Source organism: Eurypyga helias, unplaced genomic scaffold, assembly GCF_000690775.1.
Source record: "Eurypyga helias isolate BGI_N326 unplaced genomic scaffold, ASM69077v1 scaffold33367, whole genome shotgun sequence".
Lineage (NCBI taxonomy): Eukaryota > Metazoa > Chordata > Aves > Eurypygiformes > Eurypygidae > Eurypyga > Eurypyga helias.
This window is the reverse complement of record NW_010264319.1, coordinates 9,999-34,525: the sequence shown is the minus strand read 5'-3', so window position 1 is coordinate 34,525 and position 24,527 is coordinate 9,999. Positions and strand designations below refer to the sequence as shown.

The window sequence follows — 24,527 nt, the reverse complement described above, 5'->3', positions numbered from 1 at the left end:
TTCAAACTAGGATCTCAATTTTTTTTTTTTTTTTTAATTCCTGAAGGAAATGGAGGAAAAGGCAGTGGGTTACTGCAACTTGCGTTGTCAGCTGAGAAAATGATATGTAACTACAGTTCTTTGACTAATAATCTGTTCAGCCTCTAACTGAACTACAGAGGAAAGATTTTTTTGGTACCTTGTTCTTTGAAGTCAATTTTTTCTTCTCTTCTGAAGAAACAGATAAGAATGGCTGTATTTACTTGTCCACACAGAGTCACTGAGTGATGCCTGGGTTTATAGGATATCAGAGACATTTGCATGAGGGTATTGAATGTGCACAGGCCTTGTGAAAGACCCAAGCCGTGCTGGAATGTAGCTAAGAGAACCAGTGCATCTTAAAGGGGCTTAGGTACCTTAGGTGGGTGACTGAACCAATCTCTAACTGACATACCCACTTTCACGATCAAACTGAATAGGTATAAGTGCCGTGTAGTCTACTGAGCAGCAGCAACGGTGTGTAAGCATACTCTTAAGTTGTGGGAAACATGAGGTAGTTGAACTTAATGAAGAAATTAAGGATGAAAGGGAGCTACACATTTGGTGCAAACTACAGTGTATCATATCACCTCATGCTTGCCAGAGGCTTAAGGAATACGTACAGGCAAAGGGTATGGTGACAGATACGCTTTGACAGCTGGTGAAGTTCCAACAACTTGGTTATATGTTTTGCTTTCTATGCTTTGCTGGTGGTGGTCTTAGAAGTTCTGTCGATAGACACCATTTGTACTTGTTCCAACATCACTTTTTAGTATGAGTTGTAAATACTTACGTATTGCAAATATTAATTTAGTGCACTGTACCCCCTAAATATATTATTGATTTACTCTTTCTTTTCATATTGCAGAGACAAAATATTAGAATGGCATAAAATATGGCCCAGTTCTACTACAAAAGAAGTGTCAATGCTCCCTACAGAGATCGTATCCCTCTTCGTATTGTGCGGGCAGAATCTGAACTGTCTCATTCAGAGAAAGCCTATCTGAACGCTGTGGAAAAAGGAGATTATGCCAGTGTAAAGAAAGCTTTGGAGGAAGCAGAAATTTATTTCAAGATCAATATTAATTGCATTGATCCCCTGGGAAGAACTGCACTCCTTATTGCTATTGAAAATGAGAACCTTGAGCTCATTGAGCTGCTCTTAAGTTTTAATGTATATGTGGGAGATGCTCTGTTGCATGCCATACGGAAGGAGGTAGTTGGTGCCGTGGAGCTACTGTTAAACCACAAGAAGCCCAGTGGGGAGAAACAGGTATGTGCAGAATTTTCTTTAAGTTTGTAGTCCGGTCTAATGGAAAGAGAATTGTGCAAAGGGAGTAAGCTAAAAGAAAAGCAAAACTAAACATCATCCTTGGGCACAAGTATTTGAAATCAGAAAATTGCTGATTTTGATGATGTATGCATTGTATTAATTTTTGTTTAGACATCACAGAATCATAGAATTACTTGGGTTGGAAGTGACCTTTAAAGATCACTGAGTCCAATCCTCCTAGGGACCCCTTCCACTAGACCAGGTTGCTCAAAGCCACATCCAGCCTGGCCTTGAACACTCCCAGGGATGGGGCATCCACAGCTTCTCTGGGCAACCTGTTCCAGTGCCTCACCATCCTCATTGTAGAAATGTCTTCCTTATGTCCAGTCTAAACCTAGCCTCTTCCATTTTAGAAGTTTTCCATTCTCCTGTACTAAGGCCTTGGTAAAAAGTCTCTCTCTGGCATTCTCAGAAGCCCTCTCTATATAATGAGCGACTACATTAAGTTCTCCCCAGTATCTTTTCTTCTCTAGGCTAAACAACTTCAACTCTCTTAGACTTTCCTCACAGGAGATGTGTTCTACCTCTCTGACCATTTTTGTGGGCCTCTTCTGGACCTACTTCAACATCTCCATGCCTTTCTTCTGCCTGGGACCCCAGATCTGAACACAGTACTGCAGTGGGCTCCCATGAAAGCAGAGTACAGGGGCAGAATCACCTCCCTTGACCTGCTGGCCACGCTTCTTTTGATGCAGCCTAAGAGGTAGGGTTGGCTTTCTGGGCTGCCAGCGCACACTGCCGGCTCATGTCCAGCTTTTCATCCACAAGTATCCTCAAGTCCTTCTCGGCAGGGCTGTTCTAAACCCTTCATCCCCCAGTCTGTATTGATACTGGGGATCGCCCCAAACCAGATGCAGGACTTTTCAGTTGGCCTTGGTGAACTTCATGATGTTTCCATGGTGCCCACTTCTCAAGCCTGTTAAGGTCATCTCAGCCATTGAAATAAATCTGCACAGGTCCACAAGGCTTATCAGTTTAATGTAGTTAAGTCACATGAGGTCTAAGAAAGGGTAAAAACATTGTTCATCCTTTTTGCCCCCAGTCTGAATAACAAGGTTTTCCACTTACAACAGATTGAATTGTTAACTGCCTTGTGTATAAACACAGAATTGGGTTCACATCTAACTATTCATGCACAAAACTCCCTTCTTGGAACACTGTGCAGTAAGAAAAGTCAAACTTATTCAAGTCAGAGCTTTGCATCCATTATAAACTCACTCAGGGAAATCTGGAAGTTGATAAAACTGGTTTAGCTTGTGGATGTCTGATATAGTAACATTATTCCTGCAAATATTATTGGGAAATCCTTAATCATTCAAAGAGAGTAGTAGTGGTAAGCTGTGGGCCATTTGAATTAATTATGAAATTCTCTCTGAAGTCAGTGAAGGTTCCACCCCCTCCATGTGGAAGTCACCATCTCACAGCTCAGAAAGGCAACACTGGGAGGCATGATCCAGTTGGTCAGCACTTCAGCCCTGTCTCCAGTAGTCCATCCTGTCAAGTACAGCTAAAAGGGTACGAATTTCTCCCTGTCATCTCTCAAAGGAAAAGATCATTACATACAGTCTCATTCATGATGAATGTGATACCTATTCTGCTCCCCCTTGCACTGTCTTGAGACATCTCTAGGAGGTAGCTAGTCTCTTGCATATTCTTCTTATTTTAATAAGCTAATGGAGACAGGATAACATAGCCCATAAATTCTGATATTCCTAGGACTCCTTTGGGAAGAATAACCTTAAAAATAGTTATATTATTGTATTGTGATTTCATCTATTTCAATTTTAATGCATTATAGTTATTGTATTAATGTATTTCAATGAATAGTACATTGAAATGATTACAGCCCTTTCATAGATAATGCATACAATATACTTTAATTACAGTGTAATGTACTTGCGATGGATAGAATTGCAGATAATAGGTAAAGAGTATAATTTTTGCTGATAAAATAACATGAATTCTATGCCTTTTTTGTTATGGAAAGAAAGAAATATAGTAGGCCTTTGTACAATTGTGTGTGTCTGCCTTCTCTTCTAGACAGTAAAAACAGAGCTCCTTTATAATGAAAACAGATTTATGTCAGATAAAGAAGAAAAATAGATTCACTTTATGTTTGGCTCATTTCATTGTTTCTCAAGTGATAGTGCAGGTGAGAAGACAAGGTAAGGGAATTTCTCAGTGCAGCGTACCAGGACCTGGAAGGCTCAGTGCATGGCCTTGTGCCAAGCGAGTTAAAACACCTGTTTGTCCATTCTTCAGCCTCTACAGGGGAAGTTGCCCTTTGCAGAGCAGAGTTCACCTCACTTGACGGTAGTCATTCAAAGCTGTATCTCATCTCTGGTCTGGCTGCCTGAGCTCCCCTTAACAGTGTAGAAAATGGAGATCCCTGGAGAGCAACTATGCTACTTTCTCAATTATGTGTCTTAAGACAGTCCAAACCACGTTTTGGACACAGTACAGAGAGTCTACAAATTTACCTTACAATACGTGCCTAAATTTCAGGCTGTTCTTTAGACTTTCAGGACTACCTTTTGGTATATGCTACAGGTACAGGTACGGCAGTGAAAATGCTTGAATACAAATAATAAAACTTGGTTTTGGTGAGCTTCATTCAGACAAAAGATAGGCTTAGTTTTTAGCTGCATAATACAGTACTAAATTATCCACAAACTGGTTTGCTGCAAACCAGAAGTTAGCTCTCTGGGCTGGAGCTTAAGCACGTTGTTTCAGTGCCAGACTCCACTGCTGGCTGGTATGAAGAGCACTGCTTTTCCTTTTCTCCCTTGGTTTTCCTGGTTGCACTTACTGAGGGTCTTCCCATTACTGTAAAGCATGACGAATAATTGTTAATCATTTGAACAGACATCTCCTTTTGTGTCTGTACAAGGCCAGGCTTCTCCATTGCAAATGCTAATATTGCTTGCAATCCGGTACTTGCAAAAAATGGTCTTTAAAAAAATAGATAATTTACATGCACATGCTGTTGTTTTCACTGGGGACCCCAACAACCACTAAGCTTCTGTGGGTCTCATATGTGTAAATACTCACACTGGTTCATTTTTAGGAACAGGTCATGCTGAAGAGAATGTAAATGTAGATTACATTTTTGCAGTAATGCCGCAATGAAGCAGATACAACTATGAATATTTAATATCACCACAAATAAATGCTGGCTGAAAAATCATTATGGTAGGCTAAAGATATGAAATCTGTATGCTTAGAATTATATACTAAAATTTATTTTTTCAGTGTTTAGACAGAAAGACACATTTTTTCCGTGGAGTTCCTTTTGAAACTCTATTTCAAACTACAACTTGACTTTTTTGATTACATTTATTTGTAAACATTTGTCATATTGTTTAGATGATGATTCATTTCCAGACTGTGCTTTTAATAACATGGTATCTTTGCCTGTTCGGTTTTCCTTCTTTGTGTAAAGCTGGTCATGTGTGGTAAAATACTTGCCCCTTAAAGTTAGTGGGAGTTTTGCCATTGATTTAGTAGGGTCAGGATTTCACCGTTTGGCTGTTTTTTTGTTTGTTTGTTGGTTTGGTTGGTTGGTTTGATTTGGTTTGTTTTTTTCCCCTGATGAAAAGTTATTCATAGAAGAGACATCATAATGATCAAGAAAAATGCATGCGCTAAATACTGCCAAGCTGAAGAAACAGTTTAGATTCCGAAATATTTCATTAAGGATGAAAGTTACGAGCATTCAAATGCGGGAAAAAAAATTATATGACTCATGATTTACAAGTAAATGAATTAGCTCAATATTTTTTATATTCAGGAGTTCACATACGATGTATGATGCGTAGATAATTTTAGCTTCACCCTCATACAATAATGTAATTATATTTGTAAAACTGAAGGATTTTTAAGCATAAGATTTCCTACATCATTAAAAAGCTCACTGACAATGTCAGAAAGCCAGAAAAAATGACCTCTTGTATCAACAGAAAGCCACAATTCTTCAGGACAGGTGAAATGTATTTTTTGAAAGAACTGATTTTTCTCCAAGATTTTATCCTTTAAACATGTCAATGTTTAAAAAGAAAAGGGGAGAAATATAAAAAGAAGTTAATTTTGACCAAGAACCAATGCATTTAGTTAAAATAATATATTTTTGCATTTAAAAAAAAATTCCAACCAATATCTTCAAAATTAGGAGATGCCACTGAATCTTACTCTTTAATACTTCTTCCTCCTGAAAAAGAAAAAAGAAAACAAAACCCAACAGCCAGATCTTGTTAAAATTGTATCTAAACTCTCTGGTCTACTGACCACGCAGCTATTGGGCTTTACCTAATATCCATACATGATGTGCTTTTCATTTCAAAGACCACATGGGTTACAGTGGGTTTAAGCTGATTATCAATATATGGATAAATCTGGTGCCACCTGGTGACTGCAGATGAAGCATGTATGTTCAACAGTTTTGAATTGTATTTGACTCCTCCTGTTATTCAGTTTGTGAGTGAGGGTTTTGTGATATACAGTAATACAACTAAAAAGTTTATTTTGTCACTTGCATTATATTTTCTACATTTTTTTAGCTGTACCAGCTGCTAGACCACATGTAAAAGAGAATAAGACAAATTAAGGTGAATGAGTTGAGGAAACTTGTCCAAGTACTTTTAAATTACCAGTTCTTCAAAGCCATATGTCCTGAATTATCTGCCAAGTCACTTGTTGCTTACCCTGATGGATAGCTGAATGCCAAATTAAGAGGAGAAATAAAGCTGTTCTTTAAAATTTAGTATCTGCAGAAAACTTTTTTATCTTGCTAAATTGCTAAATCCACAGATGGGAAGGGGGTTAGGTAGCATAAAAAAATTGAGTAGAATACCTCTATCTTAACCACAGTGTACTCTACTGCTTGAGGAACCCAGGCATCAATGTCTAGCTGGGTACTGCCTAGATAGGCATGTATATTCGGGAAGACTGCAGCAGAGATGCGGCTGTCTTCTAAGGATGCCAAAAAGCATGGAAGTAAAGTTGAAGTCTCAGTCATTAAACTTGAATCTGTGTAGCATTGTATGAGTTGACGGACCAGATTTAGGGCATGAGAAGCTGATTGCAATGTTTACAGGCATTGCCTGGCTAGCAAAAGCACATGGTACTGCTTTTATGCCTCCATGTTCACTCTTAGATGTTGATGTTTTTATACTATGGGTATTTTTATAGGTGGAAACCCTAGGGATAGCTTTCTGCAGATGTCTGGGAAAAAATACCATGCTACTGCCAGACTGGCATGTGCAACCATAAGGGAATTGCTAGAGGAAGGAGGACTAGGAGAGGGAGGGAAGTAACCACAGTGATATGTCCCTGGCTCAGTCTTGTGGTGTGGAAATCAATTAGTGTGAAAATACTGCTGGGCATGGAGGGAGGATCGTGGTAAGAAGGTGGAAGCCGGCAGTCTCCAGCCTTTGCAGCTTTCCTCCGGTCAGTTTGGAATCAAAAAGTTAGTAGCCATCAAGGTAGTTTTGGAGGTAAATCTCCTGTACAGCAAATCACTTAGTCTGTGGGTACTTTGGATGCACAGATTGAATGTCACCATTGCACTGTCTTCCCCAGAGGTGCTGGCGTCCTCAGTGAGACTTCTATCCCAGTCTCCTGTTCACTGTCCAGACAGGTTTCTCTGTTAATAGGAAGATATTACTGCCTGCAGTACCTCAGTTCCTCCTACATCACTCCTGCATTTCCAGGGAGTCCCAGCAAGGTACATGATATCTAAATTTTTCTTATTTCTTGTTTGGTCAACATTAGCTGAACAGTCAATGCTTAACAGTCAGCATATATTTTCTGAAGCCCTGGCTTAGGAAACCTTTGAAAAAATTGCTTCAATTATCTCCACCTCTGGAAGAAGGCTGTGAAATGTGCATTTCGTTTCCTGAAAGGGAGACAGAATGTCTTTGGGATCAGCTTGACTCCTCTCTCTGTCATACCACATGCAGAGAAAAGAAGAAATTGCTGGCACAGGTTTGGAAATAGGAAGCTGAAGAGACCATACCCACCTCCTGCAAATTTCATAGCTTGTTCGCTCTCATGGGACAGCCACTGAGGTCACATCGTAAACTACTTGGGGAAAAATCCATGTCTTCCGCTTGTGCTCAGGAATGTAATACATTTAATGCAATAAATTTCTCCATCGCATACTTGCGACCTCTGTTTCTGCAGATTGCTCACCCCCACAGACTCAATCACAGTCCCTGCCACTCAAACTGGCAAGCCAGGCCTCAGCTTATTCAGTGTGGTCTTCAGACATTGTTGACCTCTAAAATTGCAAGTCGATGGCATAGACACTTTTATTTAATTGGTTTTCCTGCATTTTCCTGGAAGTGTCTGAAAGGACCAATAAATGATAAGGTTAATGTTGAGTAAATATTGGGGAAAAAAAGTACAGATAGACATTTTTGAAGGACTGAAAGATGTGTGGCATATTCCTTGGTGAAAAGGCTGTTGCATATGGGTACCAGAGATGCAGTCAAAGAAGGAAATAAGGAAAATGGCATCTGGAAGACACTGGTGAGGTGAGAAGTGGTATATAAGAGGATGACAGATCTGATACTTTGCACACCAGGAATCTAACCCAGCCAAACATATCCTGATGCTGTTGTATGCCACATGCACAGGGCTTGTCAGGGACGTTTTGTCTGTGTGTGAACAAGAGGATCCAGGACATTTTGGAGTTCCTGCATCCCAGGTTGTATGGTGGCAGCATCTTCTCCAGGGGGGCACCAGTCCGTCATCCCACATCTGGGTGTTGAAGGAGCTAGCACAAAACTACAGGGAGGTCTGGCCAGCCCCGTGATCTGGATGACAGGGAGACCAGCACCTCAGAACTTGCTCAGGCATTTATGTGCTATTATGTGCTCAGTGTATTAGCAGCCAGTGTGAAGTCCTGCACAGAAAATTATCCAGGTGGATCAGTAAGAAAGCTTGCTATCTTGGGGCTTTTTGGGAGGTGGTGAGAAAAGGGGCATTATCTTGCTGTGACAAGCTAAAGTTATATTTTATAAATCTTGATGCATTTAGCTGATTGTTAACTATTTGGAGTGGGGGATGGCAGAAGAGAAGAGGTGTTGACAATAAAAGTTGTCTTTCATTTAAATTTACTGTATGCAGTTCTGATCAGAATGAACAATGATTGGTCTTATACTGAAATGTGTCTCAATATCTGATTTTATTTTAGCAGTGTTGACATGTAGTTTTGGAGAGAATGAAAGGATGTAGGAGAATATTCAGGAGGAGGGAATGGTCCTGTGTGAGGATGTGTCAAGGATGTTGTACAGTATAGTTTCTAGGCCATTGGGGTGGGCTGCTACGTGGATGTTTAGGCACTCACCTAAGCTATCTAGGAAGGGACACAGACAGCAAGGCTAGACAGCTTTGCAGGCAAGTACCTTCAGTCTGGCAGCATTCCCAGAAATAGATAAAAAGTCTAAAGGTGAAAAGTCAAGAAACTGCATGAAAGCAGCACAGAGCCTGAAGAGTCATTTTCCATTTCTGAGATGCTGGCAACATAGATTCTGCTCTTCTGACAGAGCTCCTATCAGGTCTGGCAGAGCTCCTATCTCCTAGGAAATTCTCCACATGTGACTTCATCACCCTTTCATGTCTCTTAGTATCTTTGTACTTCTTGAAATTGCCCTTTGAGGAGTCCCACTGTCCTGAGATGAAGCCAGTGCTCTTCTCTGGAGCTGTGCTTGTAGCCCAACCTCAGTCTCTGTCTGGCTTCTCTTAGTACGTGCAGAGCATTCAGTCAGCTTCAGTCCATTATTTTCCTTCCAAGCTTTGTGGGATGATATAATTTTCCCAGCCCTGCATTGCCTGACAACCCAAGAATGTTTAAGGGGAAGCTGCACATCAGGGTTGTACCTCCTCCTGGTAACATTGTGGGTCATCATGGACAGGACTAGGGAAACATACAGAGGTTGTAGACCCAGCTCAGCTGCAATGGACTTTTAACTACTACGGTGTTGGGCCTGTTGTTTTAAGATGTTGTTCTGAATATACACCTAGTTACAGAGCTGGGACTAAACATTGGTGAAGCAAGGGCAGAAAGAAAGAGAAAGATTTTATGAGCTCTTCATGATGCCTTGTAGTTTTTTGTATCTAAAACTTTTTACTCCAGTAATTTTGGAAAATATCAGTCACAATCACTTGTGTAATGCTCTTCATCTGTTGAGATTAAAGCATCATTTTTGTTTTGAAAATGTCTCCCACAGAAGTTCATGAACTAAGTGCCTTTCTGAATGTTCTGATTAATGACAGTCTAGCCAGTAATGAGTATGAAGGAGGCAATGCAAAGCTTTTTTGTCAGGCTTGAAGTACACAGTCTTGAAGTGGAATGTGAGGGCACAAAGTTGGTTCTTCCCACTCTTAGCTGCCTGAGTGGGTAGCTATTTTTTTTTTTCCAGTGGCATCTGATTAATTAGAATCTTATGACAGGTTTTAAAATATTGATAGACAGAGGTGAATGGAAGACACTATACAGGGGATATTTTGGTTTATTGATGAAATAGATATAGTGCCTATCTACACATTTAATCATTCATATAATCATTTTGACATATGAAAACAGCGTGTAGCTCTTAGGGAGAGGTGCACCATAAAGGTGGAGATGACTAATTGCATACGAGACGGAAACAGTACAAAAGTACCATTCTTTGATTTTTTAGAGGAATGCTGGCTGTTTTCAGGTTCAAAAAAGCTGCACATAAGTGTCCTTATTTGTTGGCAATAAACCCAAATTGTCTATGTTTATATGCATCTGAGGTAGAGTGGGTGGCTGTGTAGAAAAACCTGTGACAATCACTAAAGAAAGACTCCAGAAGCTGGTTATGCTGGTGCCATCAAATAGAGCAGCTAGCAATTTCAATATTGAGGTAGGCAATGTGTTCTACAATATGCACCCCTCACCTTGCAACAAATGCTAAATCATATTATTCCAGAGTTGAATCAGTGACAAAAGAAGCATGCCAAAATATGGGGGAACGTGATAGTTGCTTGACCTGTACAAAGTGATTAGCCTTTTTTTATAGATAACATTAAAAAGAAAAAAGCTGACTAGTGGGAGGATCATTACAGTTAGATTCCTGTCAGGTAGTGTTATTGATGATGACTTACTTACACCAGCTGTGAATCTAATCCTCTGTTTTAGCAGTTTGCAGAAGTTCAGAAAAAATTGGCGATGACAAATACAGATTTAGCCCAAAGGCAATTGGTGAAACAAACTTCTGCCCAATCTTTAAGTGTTACAGATTTGGAATGATCAAGTGCTTTTCTGTCATTATTTTCTGGCTTTTTCACACTTGTTTTCAGCTCACGCTGCAAATGAAAACACTTTTCCACCATGAGATGAGCATAGATTAACAATGAAGATTTGAAAATCTAAATTGAAATCTTTAGAACGTTAATAAAAAATGAAATCTGTGGAAAAGTCAGATTTCTCCTCATGAGGTCATATTTTCAGTTCTGCCTTGTTTTCCTTTCCTTTTTTTTTTTTTTTTTTGTATTTATTGAGCCACACTTTACAGCACTCAACTAGGTTTACAGTCAGAATAGGAACAGCATACAGATAAAAAAAGAAAATGTCCAAAATCTCTGCCTTCTACAATTAGTGGTCCTATACTGTCATCTTTGTAAGCTCTGTGCTTAATGTTACAAATGTTCATTAAAGCTTTTTAAGAGGCTGATCTGTTTGTAATGCCCTTTTTGTATGAGTTCTCTGGTATCTAGTAATATAGTTGAGCTCACGCTCCAGAATTTTCTTCAGGTCTCAATCATCCGTTTTAGGAAACTTGCAAGATTTTAGTATCTCTAAAATTCCTTCCTGCCAACATCTAGCTGGAACAGCCCAACAAATTCAGAAGTCACAATGGCGTGACCGACAGTCCATTAACGTGATTACAGAGTCTTACTTTTCTTAGAAGACTACTAGTTTAGCCTGTCAATTTACCAACTGTTTTCTGGATGGAGGATACACATGCCATATATTGTACTGACATAAGTGCTTTAATAGCCCTTTATGCCAGAACCGGGATCCATACCTTGCATATCTTCACCCCAGACTGGCAGAAGGCAAAATTATTTTCTCTTTCAATTTGGCTACTGGAACATTACTGAGGGATGGTAATAAAATATTATCTAAGTTTGCAAGCTTGTTACAATGTGTGTGGCCTTCTGGCAGAAAAAAAAGGAAACCTGAAATATCTACCCTCAAAGCCTTATATTTCATATTATGTACTGCTGAGATGCAGCTAAACATTTGCAGAAAATGAAAAAAAAGTCTGCCACCATTTTGCTTGCTACCAACTAACTTTGTGACATAAACTGTAAGTACAAATAAGGTGGCTGACAAGCTGAAATTTCTCTTCCCTGCTCAGTTAAACCTCTGCTTATTAAACCTTTGTTATTGCCATGCACTGAATTGAGTAAAAAAAATACTTACATAAGCTCAAAGAAAAAAACTTTCCATAGCCTAAGCCACATTAGGATGAACTCTTTACCCATTCATTACTAGGACACACCACATGTGTAAGAAGTGTACATATCAAGGTCTGCAATCAATCAGTAAACTCAAGAGGAATACAACACTAAGATAAAACTAACCTGAAACAAAAAGGACTCACAGTGTTCAAGGGTTTGAACCAATCCATTTCCCTTGGCAGCAGTTTCAAAGGCTTCATTCCATCAATCTACCCTTAACTACCGCTAACAATTCTGCTCCTGGTCTTTCACTGCACAGGACAGGTTATAATAATGCACACCTCTTTCCTTTCTCCTTTGATCTATTTACAGTGGAAAATCAAAAGGAATTTTTTTAATTTTTAGCAATCTTCTGTTGTTTCCCAGTACATATTTCCAAAACCTCATCAGCAGTGTGAGTGTCGTATTGACTCTTGCATGTAGGGAGGAACTTAAAGTGTCTATCATTAAGGAATAGACAACCGCTGAGACTACAATTAACATGTAATAAAATTCAATTGTCAATCCTTTGCCTCTCAAAGGAACTTCTATTTTTTACTCCCAGTCTATCTTAGTGTAGCTGTGTGAGCCTTGGTCTCCTGTGCTTCAGAAACAAGCCCTGTTTTGCATCTGTGAAATATGGAAAACTTACAGTAAAGCTCAAAATCTAGAGCTTCTGATAAATAATAAACCACTGAATAACATACCAGGAATAACATACATATGAAACAGCTTACTATGATCCTTCTCTGCATCATCAGTAGATTTATGGGGTTTCTATGTTGCTGCCATACTTGCTTGTATTCCTTTCTCATAATACTTCAAAAATAAATACATTTTTCTTTAAGTGTTTTGAAAATTTGTCTGATTTCCACTTTGTTCTTTGAGAGTATAACCCTTTTAATTTTCTTAAACACAAAATGTACTTCCCAGCCATGAAGGTAACTCAAATTACTTTGCAATGCTAAATAATTGCAGTCAGCTGTAAAGAAGTTTAGCTAATTCTCACCTTTCCCTCTGAGATGCTTATATCTCCTAACCAGTTTGTTTATATGTAGAGAGGTCACCAATCTCTTACTGTTTTCTCTGCAAAAGCTCCTTTTCAAAAACTGTCTTTCTCATTCCTTAGCCAGTAGGTCTTGGTTCTAGATCCATGACACTCAGGGGAAAAAAAAAAAATGGATCCAGCTCAAATTCTAAGAACTCTTTTTTTCTAAAGTTTCTCTCAACACCTGACTGCAGAAGCAAGCCAGGTTTCCTGCCTCCCCAGCTAACTATTCAAGCTATTTTGGAGATGGCAGAAACTAAGGAAAAGGAAGAGCTTTTCCACGTTTTTCTAATCAGACCAGAATCTGGGGTTCTCAGTAAATGGAATGTCAGACATAAACTTCACTAAAATGATTTTACCTTCATGGACCATTCTGTGTTTGAGAAAAGTGTCTGTGTATCCATTTAAAAGCATTCAGTTGGGAAGTACGCAACTAAATCTGCATTGAACATTCAGGAAGTTTAACTATTGGCTTCACTCATCATGCAGACTTTGAGAGAAGTTTGTGTATATGAGCTTTATTATGATGCAGCAGAAATAATTAGAGTTCTCTTTTAATTGTTTCCATAATAAAATATTTTTAATTTCTTAGCTCTCGTATTTTTACAAACCATTTTCATTTTCTTCTTTCACTATTCCTGAGTGAAAACAACACAGTTTTAATGTCCTTTTTCATTATGAACACTCAAACAAAGCCCAGAATCCTTATCTGAAAAACTCTACCTATTTTCAAAAGGTATGTGGTAAAAGAGCAGGTATGAGTTTCAGAGATGGAAGCAAATTCAAAATATCCTGACAGTCTTTTATTGTGTCTACTTTTAAGTAATTTCCCATCCTTGCTCAAGCTATTGACATTGACTGAAGAAAGAGCATATCCATCCACTAATAATGCTCACAGGAAAACATGAATTGAAAATGACCACTTTTGTGTACAGGCTGTATTTCGGATCAGGTCTCAGAGATACAGGGGTGATGAAAAAAGAAAAGAAATGAAGTGCTGAAACCCTTGTCATCAGTCACACCTAACAAATGCATGTCCCAAATCTATCAAATCAAGTATCTTTTCATCTGATTCTATCTAGAAACTGTTATCAGTTCATTTTACAGTATTTTCTTTCTATTCTCTGTTCTCCTTTTTCAAATAAAAAAAAATCTATCCTTTTCACACAAGGGAGGATTTTGAAGAAAATAATCAAACATACTGCTTGTAAGCACCTAGAAGAAAACATAGACATGAATAGCAGCCTGCTAGGATTTGTGAAGAACAAATCTTTTCATAACAATATAATTTTCATTCATCATGAGATAGCAAGCTCTGTACGTTGGGGGAAAGCAGCACATATCATATAGCTTGAGTTTTGGAAGAGTTCAGGAACCATCACTCAAAATACAGTCTAAGAAAACCGCACTCAGAGTAGTTTCCTACAGTACTCAGTGAAACAGGGCAAGTGGATGATAGGGATGAAATGAACAATTCTGCAGGTGTCTATCCCAAACAGTCTATTAATTCATGACATTTAGGATGAAATAGAGAAAGGGCGTGTTAAATCTGTAGACAACACAAAGTTGCAAGGATCACGAGGCTGTTTCAGAAAACAATTAGGATTCAGGATGGTTTTGGCAAAGGAGAAATTATTTCTGTAAACAAAAACGATAAGAAAAAGTGTAAGTAAGCAGTTCTGAGTAAGCAGAAATAATCAAGTGTATCTTGGATTTGAAAATTATTAAGGTAACAGTTCTGCAGGGAGGCTTAAAAAGAGACTAACAGAAAAAGACTGGACAATATCATATCACTGTGCAAAAGTCAGTATAATATTGGTCACATCAGAATGAGCACAAATGATAAGACATATGTGAGTTTGTAGTCAGAAGTGGTAAGGAATGTGCAGGAAGAAATAAGAAGGTTCAGAAAATTAGAAAATATTCACCATAAAGAAAGTCTAAAGGAATCATATTTTAAAAGAGGAAATTGAAGCTATCGTAAAGAAAAAATGTACTCTCTGCATCCACGTTTTATAGAACAAGACATTGTAGGCTTAAACTGCACAAAGGTAAAGCAAATAAAATCTCAGCAACATTGTCTGGAAATGGTGCAGCACATCCACCCGCTACAGCAGGGCTTTAAGAACAGATTGGTGAAATATCTGTGGGGATTGATCTAGGTGGAGTTATAATACTGTGGGTTCAAGGGGGCAAACAAGACCTTCTGACAAGTTCCTTCCTGCCAACCAGTGTTTTTTTGCTGAATTTTTTCTCACTGATTGGCTCAAATGATCTGCAGATGTGTTAAGTGTATACTGTTATTTGTATCATGCAGTTATGCAAGTCATCCTCATTGTTTAGAAAAGTGATGTTGGTTTCAGTGGATTAGTAAATGCTATTGTAATTCTTCTTCGTACTATATAACATTAATGCCTTTTGTGCAATGTGGATGACACAGAGACTGGAAGTCATCAGTCCATGCTGTGACTATTGTGACACACAAATCGATTCAGCTGTAATAGGATGAGCATGAAAAAGCATTAGAAAACTATTGGATTACATTGTGGGGTAGGTTAAGTGTAACTGATTAAAAAGAGAGAAAAACTCTGGTTTTGAAGACCCACCTTGTACTTGGAAAAAAGAATTAAAATAATGCAAACCTGTAAATTTAGCATTGCAAAAATCTCAGATACACAAAAATGCAAGCACCAAAACCTTACATGTGACAGGGATTTTGTATTAACTGTGGTAACATCCTTGTTCCTAGTCATGTCCCAGCAAAACAATATAAATGGACATAGTATTTACATGAACTACTGTTCTAACTACCTGGGGGAAGGTTCTTCTTAGCTAATGATAACACGTTAGCAGCAAATGGGACATTTAGGCCTGTTTCTCAGAAATATTTATGGCTTGTGTGGTATACAGTGTGAAGGGCTTCCAAGGAGGCAAAAATGACAGCTCCTTGCACTGCTAATTAGGAGATAGACAAATAAGATACTCCTATCGGTAACACATTCAGCATTAACTGTTCATACCTTCTCACAAACCCTGGAAAATTGGCCAGAATTATGTATCTATTTCTTTGGAAAATTATCCATCTTGCATCCCAGTGTACATTAGATAACAGTGTATATTAGCAGGCATGAGCTATGATAATTGTGGGTTAGAGAATTAGCCTGAGTTAGTGCAGTGATCAAGTTTTGGGATAGTTCAGCATACGGCTTGTGTCTGCTGAATAAATTCTGTTGGGCTGTATGCTAAAGCGAATATTTACCTAATCCAACTTCAGCTAAATGTAGGTATTTGGTTTGGGTTGCTTATCAAAGCTCATCTCTGTTAGACAACTTTCTTGGCTGACTGAAAAGATAATATTTTTAAAGAAAATATTAGGAACTTAAAAAAAATGGTAGTAAGAATTGTCATAATAAAATATTATAATCACAATAATTTGATCTGAACTAAAGTGTTGGGGGATTCGGTCCTTTTTATTGTAAAATTATATGCAAATTTTGGAATAAAGCGAGGCTTCAAAACAAACAAATAAATAAATAAGTATGCAGAATCTTTTGTTCAAAAATACTTTTTTTTAAATTTCTTTTTTCTATATCTTCCTGACATTAATTCCTACAGAATTACATCCTTGGTTGATAAAAAATTTGCTCCAAAAAGCATACCCAATTGTGAAAAGAAGCAGAAAGAGACGGTCTGCTTAGGCAACCTAGAGTTACTGGCGGAACTGGTAACAAAACCCATGTCCTGAAGTGCAGATAAGTTGTCCAGCTATTATTGCCTTAAGTCAGACTTAGGTGTTTTCTTCCCCTCAAGTAATCCTCCACTTTTTCCACTCATAACATCATTTAGAATCTGACAGAAGATAGTTCCTTCACCAAGCTGCAGCCCAAAAAAAACTTCCCACCACAAAACACGAACATTTTATTTTGGCTAGTCATTCCTTTGTTTTCATTTTGCTGTGAAACACATCCTATAATTTAGCACAAGATAGATGTTTAGTGGCCTTATGTGTCTAGCATTTAGAATTTTAATTGGAGGTTTTAATATATTTTATACAAGAAGAAATATTTAAAAATTTTAAACACACTAACATTCAATATTTTATTTAAGATCCAAAAAAGATAAGCATTGCTTAACCTCAAGTATGTAATGCCCCATTTTCATCGTCTTGTTCTTGGACTCCAGAGAAAAGAAATCTGGAAGAACATTAAACACCTTAGCAGCATTTAGTTGAAATGTGAATGTGAAAATGTTAAAGACCACAATTTGTAATGAAATCTTACCTGCTAGAATTAGACAGGCAGCATTTCAGATGTTTAATTAGTATTCAAATTGTTCATTCTTAAGAAGTTACAATATCACTGAAAAATCTCATTGCACATTCATATATTTACATTATTAGTCCTCAGACTGTTGTCAGTTAATATACAGTGCCTTAGAGCAAGGGTGAGTTTTGTGGATACCTCTTTTTCCTAATAGATGTGGGGGCAAAATTTTATAAAAGGAAAGAAAATACTTCAGTAGCACATTAAGAGTGTGGTACTTACCTTTAGGAAATGTAATGAGTCTAAGGCCAAGAAACAAGCTGAACCCTTTCCTGGGAGTCCAAGGAAGCTGCCTATGGAAAGCAGAAAATGATGATATACCAGATGGGTGTTGCATGGCTGGTATCACACACACTGCTCTGAAATGGTGCTGTCCCTGTGTGCAGATTGGCCGCTTCCATCCACTTGCCTGACTTACACATTCAATAGACAAACACCAACTGAATTCAGGTTATATTGAAGTTAGATTTTCAAGTCATTCAAGTTACCTGGTGGTTTATCAGTGACAGTGCATGGGAAAAGAGTTGGGGGGTAGGAGGATATTTTTACTCCTTTCTAGTGGAACTGCTTCCATCATTATAATCAGGATGTATTTCAACTGATATAATAATATGAAACCAAAGAAGAGCTGAACAAACTAGAATGTAAATCAGAAAACTGTGTATGCATAGAGATAGCTTGTATGCTGTGGGATACACTGAAATGTAGAGTTCAGCATTTCCAAGGCGTTTGGCTGGTGACAGCTATAAACTAATAGTGTTGAAGCAACTGATAAGGTTGATGACACACCTTTATAATATTCCTTTATAATACTAATTTCCTAACATTCCTAACACCATTCTGTGTGAACTATGTGTGACTATAATATGGTACTGCATGAGATGACATATTTGCATTCATCTTGCTATCTGTCATATGTCCTTTTTCTTCTTTGCTTTAGTTTTTTTCCTCCAATCTTGCTGTCATGATTGCCGCAACTCAGTTTGTTCTCCTAACTACTGGCAGCCATTGCAGGATTTGCTCTCCTTTACAAGCAAAAGGCATAATAATTGTAAATAAATAAACAAAGGCAAGAACATGGCAAACTATCCATCTGCCCAAGGAAATAGATTGCTTTATGTAGATTCTGAGATCTTGCACTTAAAAAGTAGGTAAATGGGCACTGCGGTTTTTAGTCTCTCTGTTAAGATATTGCAGTAATGAGAGCCACTACGAGAAATCTAGATGGAGAAGTAGATGCACCTGGGGTTTCAGTTCCTTCTTTTCCTAGCTGAATGTCATCTTTTTCTACTTCCTGGGTATTTAAGAGATCATCAGAAATCAGGCTCTCTACTTTGATGTCAGAGAGAGAAAATGTTTCAGACCTAACTGGCATTAATTTCACCTGAACTTATCTTTCTGTCATAGCAAAGGGGCTTCTTTTCACACAGACCATACAGGGAACTTAAACAGATACTGAAGAAGGCTGTTCCACTTGATATCTAAAAAAATTGTTAGATATCTAAGTCAGGCTGACTCATTCCCACTTACAGTAAGTGTGGGAAAAAAGATATGAAATAAGGTGTCTCATGTCCTTGAACATTGAAGTGTACAGACTTTGAGCTATGTTTTCTTCTTTTCTGTTTTGGTTTTTTTTCTGACTATTCATCCCCATACACATACGTATAAAAATATACGCAATCACCAAACTGCTCTGCTCAGCCCTATAAATAGTGTTGAAGTAGAAAAATTTCAACAAAATGTAGGAAAGCAAAAATCATTTGACCTTTCTAAGTTTAAGCAGCCTCACACTTGACATATTAACTCCGAAGTGTATAATTACAGTGAATGTAAGGCATAGTAGCTTCCCATCCTTTTTTAAGGAAGAGTCATGGGTTTTCTGTGAGTGTTCTGTCAATGATGTAGATTTTATGGCTAATATCAATGTGTACTAGTTATTTGTTTTGGCTTCTTTAAAGAGAATTATTTTTCAATGGTTTGCAAGTAAAATTCATTATAAGTCTGGTGACTTCAGAGCAAGTACTCTGGGTCAACAGTTAAATACTGAAATATTCTGACTGCCATGAGAGCACTCAGTACTTCAGAAGATAAGTACTTCATTATGCTGCCGATGAGGGAATAATTTGTCCTTATTGCTTTGGCATTCAATATAACTTTGGTTTAAATGCATAGGAAAGCTTAAAATAGGAGGAAAAGGGTCAGGGATTAAACTGATGATGTAATACAAGTCTTTGGGTTTGCCCTTTAAGTTTAAATGTTTCTGTAAGTTAAGGTTGAAATGATTTAATACACACGCCTGTATTTGGGTAAATTCTGGTGGTATGAATTCCAAAATGTGTGCATTAGCCCTGTTGCTGAGCTACCTTAAGATGAAAGGTTTTGATAAGCTGTGAGAAAAACAAGAAGTTTTTGAGTTAATGGACCCCATGTACAAGTCAACCATAGTAATGCCATGTTGTTTGAGGCTGTCCCTCCGTTAATTGTTCAGAGAAGATTGCGCTTAATAACATGTTAAGAAAGCCTTCATTTCTGTCAGGGCTTGAAGCAAATATTAGTTTAGGACTGTCAGAAAATACAAAGATAATGACATGGTAAGTGACAGAAGAATACTTTGAGCAGTCGCTGAGTTTGGAGTTACAGCTTTGTATCCTTGAGTTTTCTGCCCTTCCAGCTCTCTCCTCTGCTCCCTAGCACCCTGACCCTGGGCCCAAGAGAGTCTCTCACTAGTTGTGGTGGACACTATCAGAGGGCAACAAATCCCTCCCTGTAAACCTTTTTCAGACCTATAATAGACCATTCTACTAATGCAAAGTTTGAGCTTCTACTGCCATTTCAACTCTTTCCAGCCTCAAAAGCATTGCCCACAGTTGAAATTTAGAACACGTATGTGCACGCTTGTGCTCTCTTTTTTAATATATAGTATGTAAGTAAAAGAGAAGATAAATCTAAGACTACAATAGTCATTGTACATTTCAGATGGGAAATGTACCTCATTTTCCCCCACTGACATCCCAGACAGTTGAGAAGATAGATACAGACTTTAAACCCCAGTCCACACTGGATAGGAATATGAAGGGATCTGAGATAGTGTGCATCCCCAGGAGGTCTCTGGGCAGTGTTCAGCCTGGAGGTGACAGATGACCAGAGGGCCCTGGAGGGTTCCAGCATCAGAAGGGACCTGGGAGAGCAGTGTGAACATAACACAGGTACAGGCTGGGTGGAGAATGGATAGAGAGCAGCCGTGAGGAGAAAGACTTGGGGGTACTGGGGGTTGAAAAGCTGAACATGAGCCGGCAGTGTGCGCTGGCAGCCCAGAAAGCCAACTGTATCCTGGGCTGTATCCAGAGAAGTGTGGCCAGCAGGGCGAGGGAGGGGACTCTCCCCCTCTGCTCTGCTCTTATGAGACTCCACCTGGAGTGCTGCGTCCGGCTGTGGAGCCCTCGACATCAGAAGGATATAGACCAGTTGGAGCGAGTCCAGAGGAGGCCACGAAGATGCTCAGAAGGCTGGAGCCCCTCTGCTGTGGGGACAGGCTGAGAGAGTTGGGCTTGTTCAGCCTGGAGAAGAGAAGGCTCTGGGGAGACTTTATTGCAGCCTTCCAGTACCTGAAGGGGCTACAAGGAAGCTGGGGGGGGCTTTTTACAAGGGCCTGTAGTGACAGGACAAGGGGTTAATGGGGTTAAATTGAAAGTGGGGAGATTTAGATTAGACATCAGGAAGAAACTCTTCAAGGAGAGGGTAGTAAGGCACTGGAACAGGTGAGAAAACATATGCCCAGGTTGTGTTTTATGTCCTGACCACAGCTGAGACTGGGCACAACGCACAGACCTTTTGCTTGTTCTTGCACCTGAGTATCCACCCCAGCCATACATACCTTTGGTATATTCTCATCGGGGTTCCTTTCCTCCTGAGTAGTTTTAAACCCATACATCTCTGTTTGCCAGCACACACAGTTACACACAAAGGCATTTGTGTAGTAACTTTTTGTTTGTGCCTCAGAATAAGGAAGAGGAAAGCAGAAGAGAACTTGCTCAGGAGCTTCTTGGCTCCCAGCCCCTGGTTGTAAGCATCTCCCATACGTGTGTGGGGAGGACTGTGAGGATGGTTACTCCCTCTGCATGGGGCTATGAGGGTGGGTGGGCTAGCTCAGGCATCCCACAGCCCTGCTCTAAACTGGACTGTGTGACAGCCTTGCCCAATGCCAAGCCATGCATGCATGTTTGAGTGTGTGGGAAGGAAGAAAAGGGATTTCCGCTTGTTGACTCCACATACCTTCTCAGAATCCAGCACAGCTTCTTGAGGTCAGAAATACGCTATGGTCAGGCAGGGTTTGTTTCCCTAGGGACGTGTGATTACAATCCTGAACACCAGCTCTCCAGCCTTGACTTACAACCCCATTTTACATGAATAAGTGGCCACCTCCCAGAGTAATTCTCTCATTCAGCTGATTAGTGCTTCAGGCCCCTGTTTTACAGCCCACACACATAGCAGCTCTTATACATGGACACAGTCACATTGAACAAACATGAGTTGTTTTACATGCAGAACAGCTAAAAAATGTACAAAATACACAGTGCCTTTATTAGTAAGAGGGAGTAAAAAAACATGATCTATGGATTTTATTTATGGATTTAGATCCACAGACTGCTATTTCTTTTCAGCTTAATTTCAATCTAGTTTTCTTTTTCACTGATTATGTGCATTTAATTTTTTGCCCCATTTCTGTCCTTTCCAAAACTCTAAATATAGATCATTTCAACTCATTCTTACACTGTTCTCACATGCTTTACCTGTTTCCTATTAACTTCTCTTTTCAGCTACTTGTGTTTTTTCCATTTGGCAACAAGGTCATTCTACTTTCATAAGACTTCTATTAAACATCTTTTCCTCCCTCCAGAGGCCATCTATTTCTCTAGCCTTCAGATAACTTTTAGTCAAATGTCTTCCCTTTTTCTTCCTCCTAAAAGAGCATCACTCAAAACACCTCACTGATGTGGATTAAGTTTGTGCTTGGTTATTGAGCTATGGACCAAAGGCAGTCCCACAAGGGATTCTGTCAATACCTTTTTGGTTTTGACTGACATTGGTTAATTACACTTATATTGTTTTATAGTACTAGTCTAATGAGCTGTCTTGAACTGGGAGAGACTTCAGAGCCTGGTATTGTAAAACAAAGAAACAAGCTTGAAATGAAAGACCTGGCAGTCTTTCAGAAACACATTAACAGGCTAAAAATACAGAAATGCACACCAGAAGAGGCATTACAAATTCTCTTCTGGTGCAATTTGCATCAGGTATCTTTGTTACTTGACACAGTCATATTTCCAGCCTTCTCTTTAAGAAAAGGTATCTTTTCTTGCTCATTTGCTTGCCCATTTTATTTTATAATTCTAAGTTGTCTGTGTCCTGTTCACTGCTTCTTTCACAGAATTACAATTAGGCCCCCATGATTCTGTCTTGCCCATAAAACTGAGATTAACCAGGGAGAGACGAGAAAGCATTTCCATCTTGCTTACAGCTGGCACTTCAAGGGACCTGACAAAAATGGTTGTGTCTGACTCTTCCTTGTTTATCTAATCATTTGCTCTAACTAATTGTTGCCCATGGCCTGTTTACGTACAAACAGGTTTTATGAAAAAATCACACCCTCATTATAGCAATTTATTAACTGGAAAGTGGCTATTTTAGCTAAGTGAATTGTTATGTTTGAAGTGCTTCCTTCAGCTCTGGCCAGAAGCAAAGATCCTTCAGTAAGTATACTACCCGGTGAACTATTCATGGCTTAATTTTGTATGCTCTTGTTCAATGAAGAGGCCTGTAAGGATTTTTGCCTTTTTTACCAGGTGCCACCAGTGCTTCTGGACAAGCAGTTTTCAGAATTTACGCCGGATATCACCCCCATTATTCTGGCTGCCCACACTAACAATTACGAAATCATAAAGCTCCTTGTGCAGAAAGGGGTCTCCGTGCCCAGGCCACACGAGGTCCGCTGTAACTGCGTTGAATGTGTCTCGAGTTCAGACGTGGACAGCCTCCGCCACTCTCGATCCAGACTCAATATCTACAAGGCTTTGGCGAGCCCATCGTTGATTGCTTTGTCTAGCGAGGATCCTTTCCTTACTGCTTTTCAACTGAGCTGGGAGCTACAGGAACTTAGTAAGGTCGAAAATGAATTTAAGTCGGAGTATGAGGAACTGTCACGGCAATGCAAGCAATTTGCAAAAGATCTCCTGGATCAGACACGGAGTTCCAGAGAATTGGAAATTATTCTTAATTACAGAGACGATAATAGCTTGATAGAAGAACAAAGTGGTAATGATCTTGCAAGATTGAAACTGGCAATTAAGTACCGTCAAAAAGAGGTGAGTGTGGTGGAGAATATTTAAGCATATTTAGTAGTAGTAATGTGATAGATCCTGAAATACATCCTTTTAACTGAGACAAATTGCTCCTTATAATTTTTTTGTTCTACAGGGTCCCTTCTTTTTTTGTATTTCTAATTAGATGAAGTTGAATAGCTGCTATAGTTTGATACTATCAGAATTTAAAATGTTCTGCACAGATACAAAGAAACTTTTTTTTCTTTTGCACCTGAATAGTTAGAGTCTCCAGTAGCTGTGCTCTGAAGAGATCTTCAGTAATAGGATGAGAAATATATACAGCAGACTCCAAATTAGCTTTAATCGTGTCTGACAGAAAAAGGAGGCTATGTGTTTAATCACCTATAAAATACTAGAGGTAACTCTATAGAGAGGTTTCTTCAAAATATAGTTGTTAGAACTAGATACTGAAACATAAGATTAATAGAAATGCATGGCTCTCTATAATTGTGACATTCATATTATTTTGCATAAAGAATCCAAAATGGTGGTACCTGGGCATTGGTTTCCATGACAGTTAAAAATTCATGAGTTTGCTTCACTGCTATGGGTATTCAGTTGGAATCAAAGGATGTCTGCATTTCTTTTAAAAATACTCAAGTTCTTATGCGCATGCAAAAGCAAAAGAACTAAGGCAGAAAAATGAGTTAGGAAGACAGATCCCCTGATATTTCCAAAACTTCACTTGATCCCCCCTCAACATCACGTCAGAATGCATTTTATCATCTCATTTGGAACCTGTACATCCAAAATCAATTGAACTGTAGAAGTGTATAGTCAAGACAAATGCTGTGAATAACTACATGTTACTTGTTCATATAAAATATGGCCAGTGCTTAAGAAATTTCTGTGTTATATTGACCTATTTTATCTATCACTGCTAAATCTCTGTTCTGCAAAATATAATAGTAAATGCATCAATAAATTAAATATGTGAGAAAGATTTGCAGGAA

The 24,527-nt window shown here is 38.8% G+C and overlaps 1 protein-coding gene across 1 annotated transcript; it reads left to right on the top strand.

Moving 5' to 3' along the window:
• Window positions 1-883: 883 nt before the first annotated feature.
• On the top strand, window positions 884-23,556 carry LOC104513117 (short transient receptor potential channel 4; the record flags this gene model as incomplete). Its single annotated transcript, XM_010156354.1, has 2 exons — window positions 884-1,291; window positions 23,038-23,556. Coding segments are annotated over exons 1-2 (897 nt in total), but the record flags the coding sequence as incomplete, so codon positions are not given.
• Window positions 23,557-24,527: the final 971 nt, after the last annotated feature.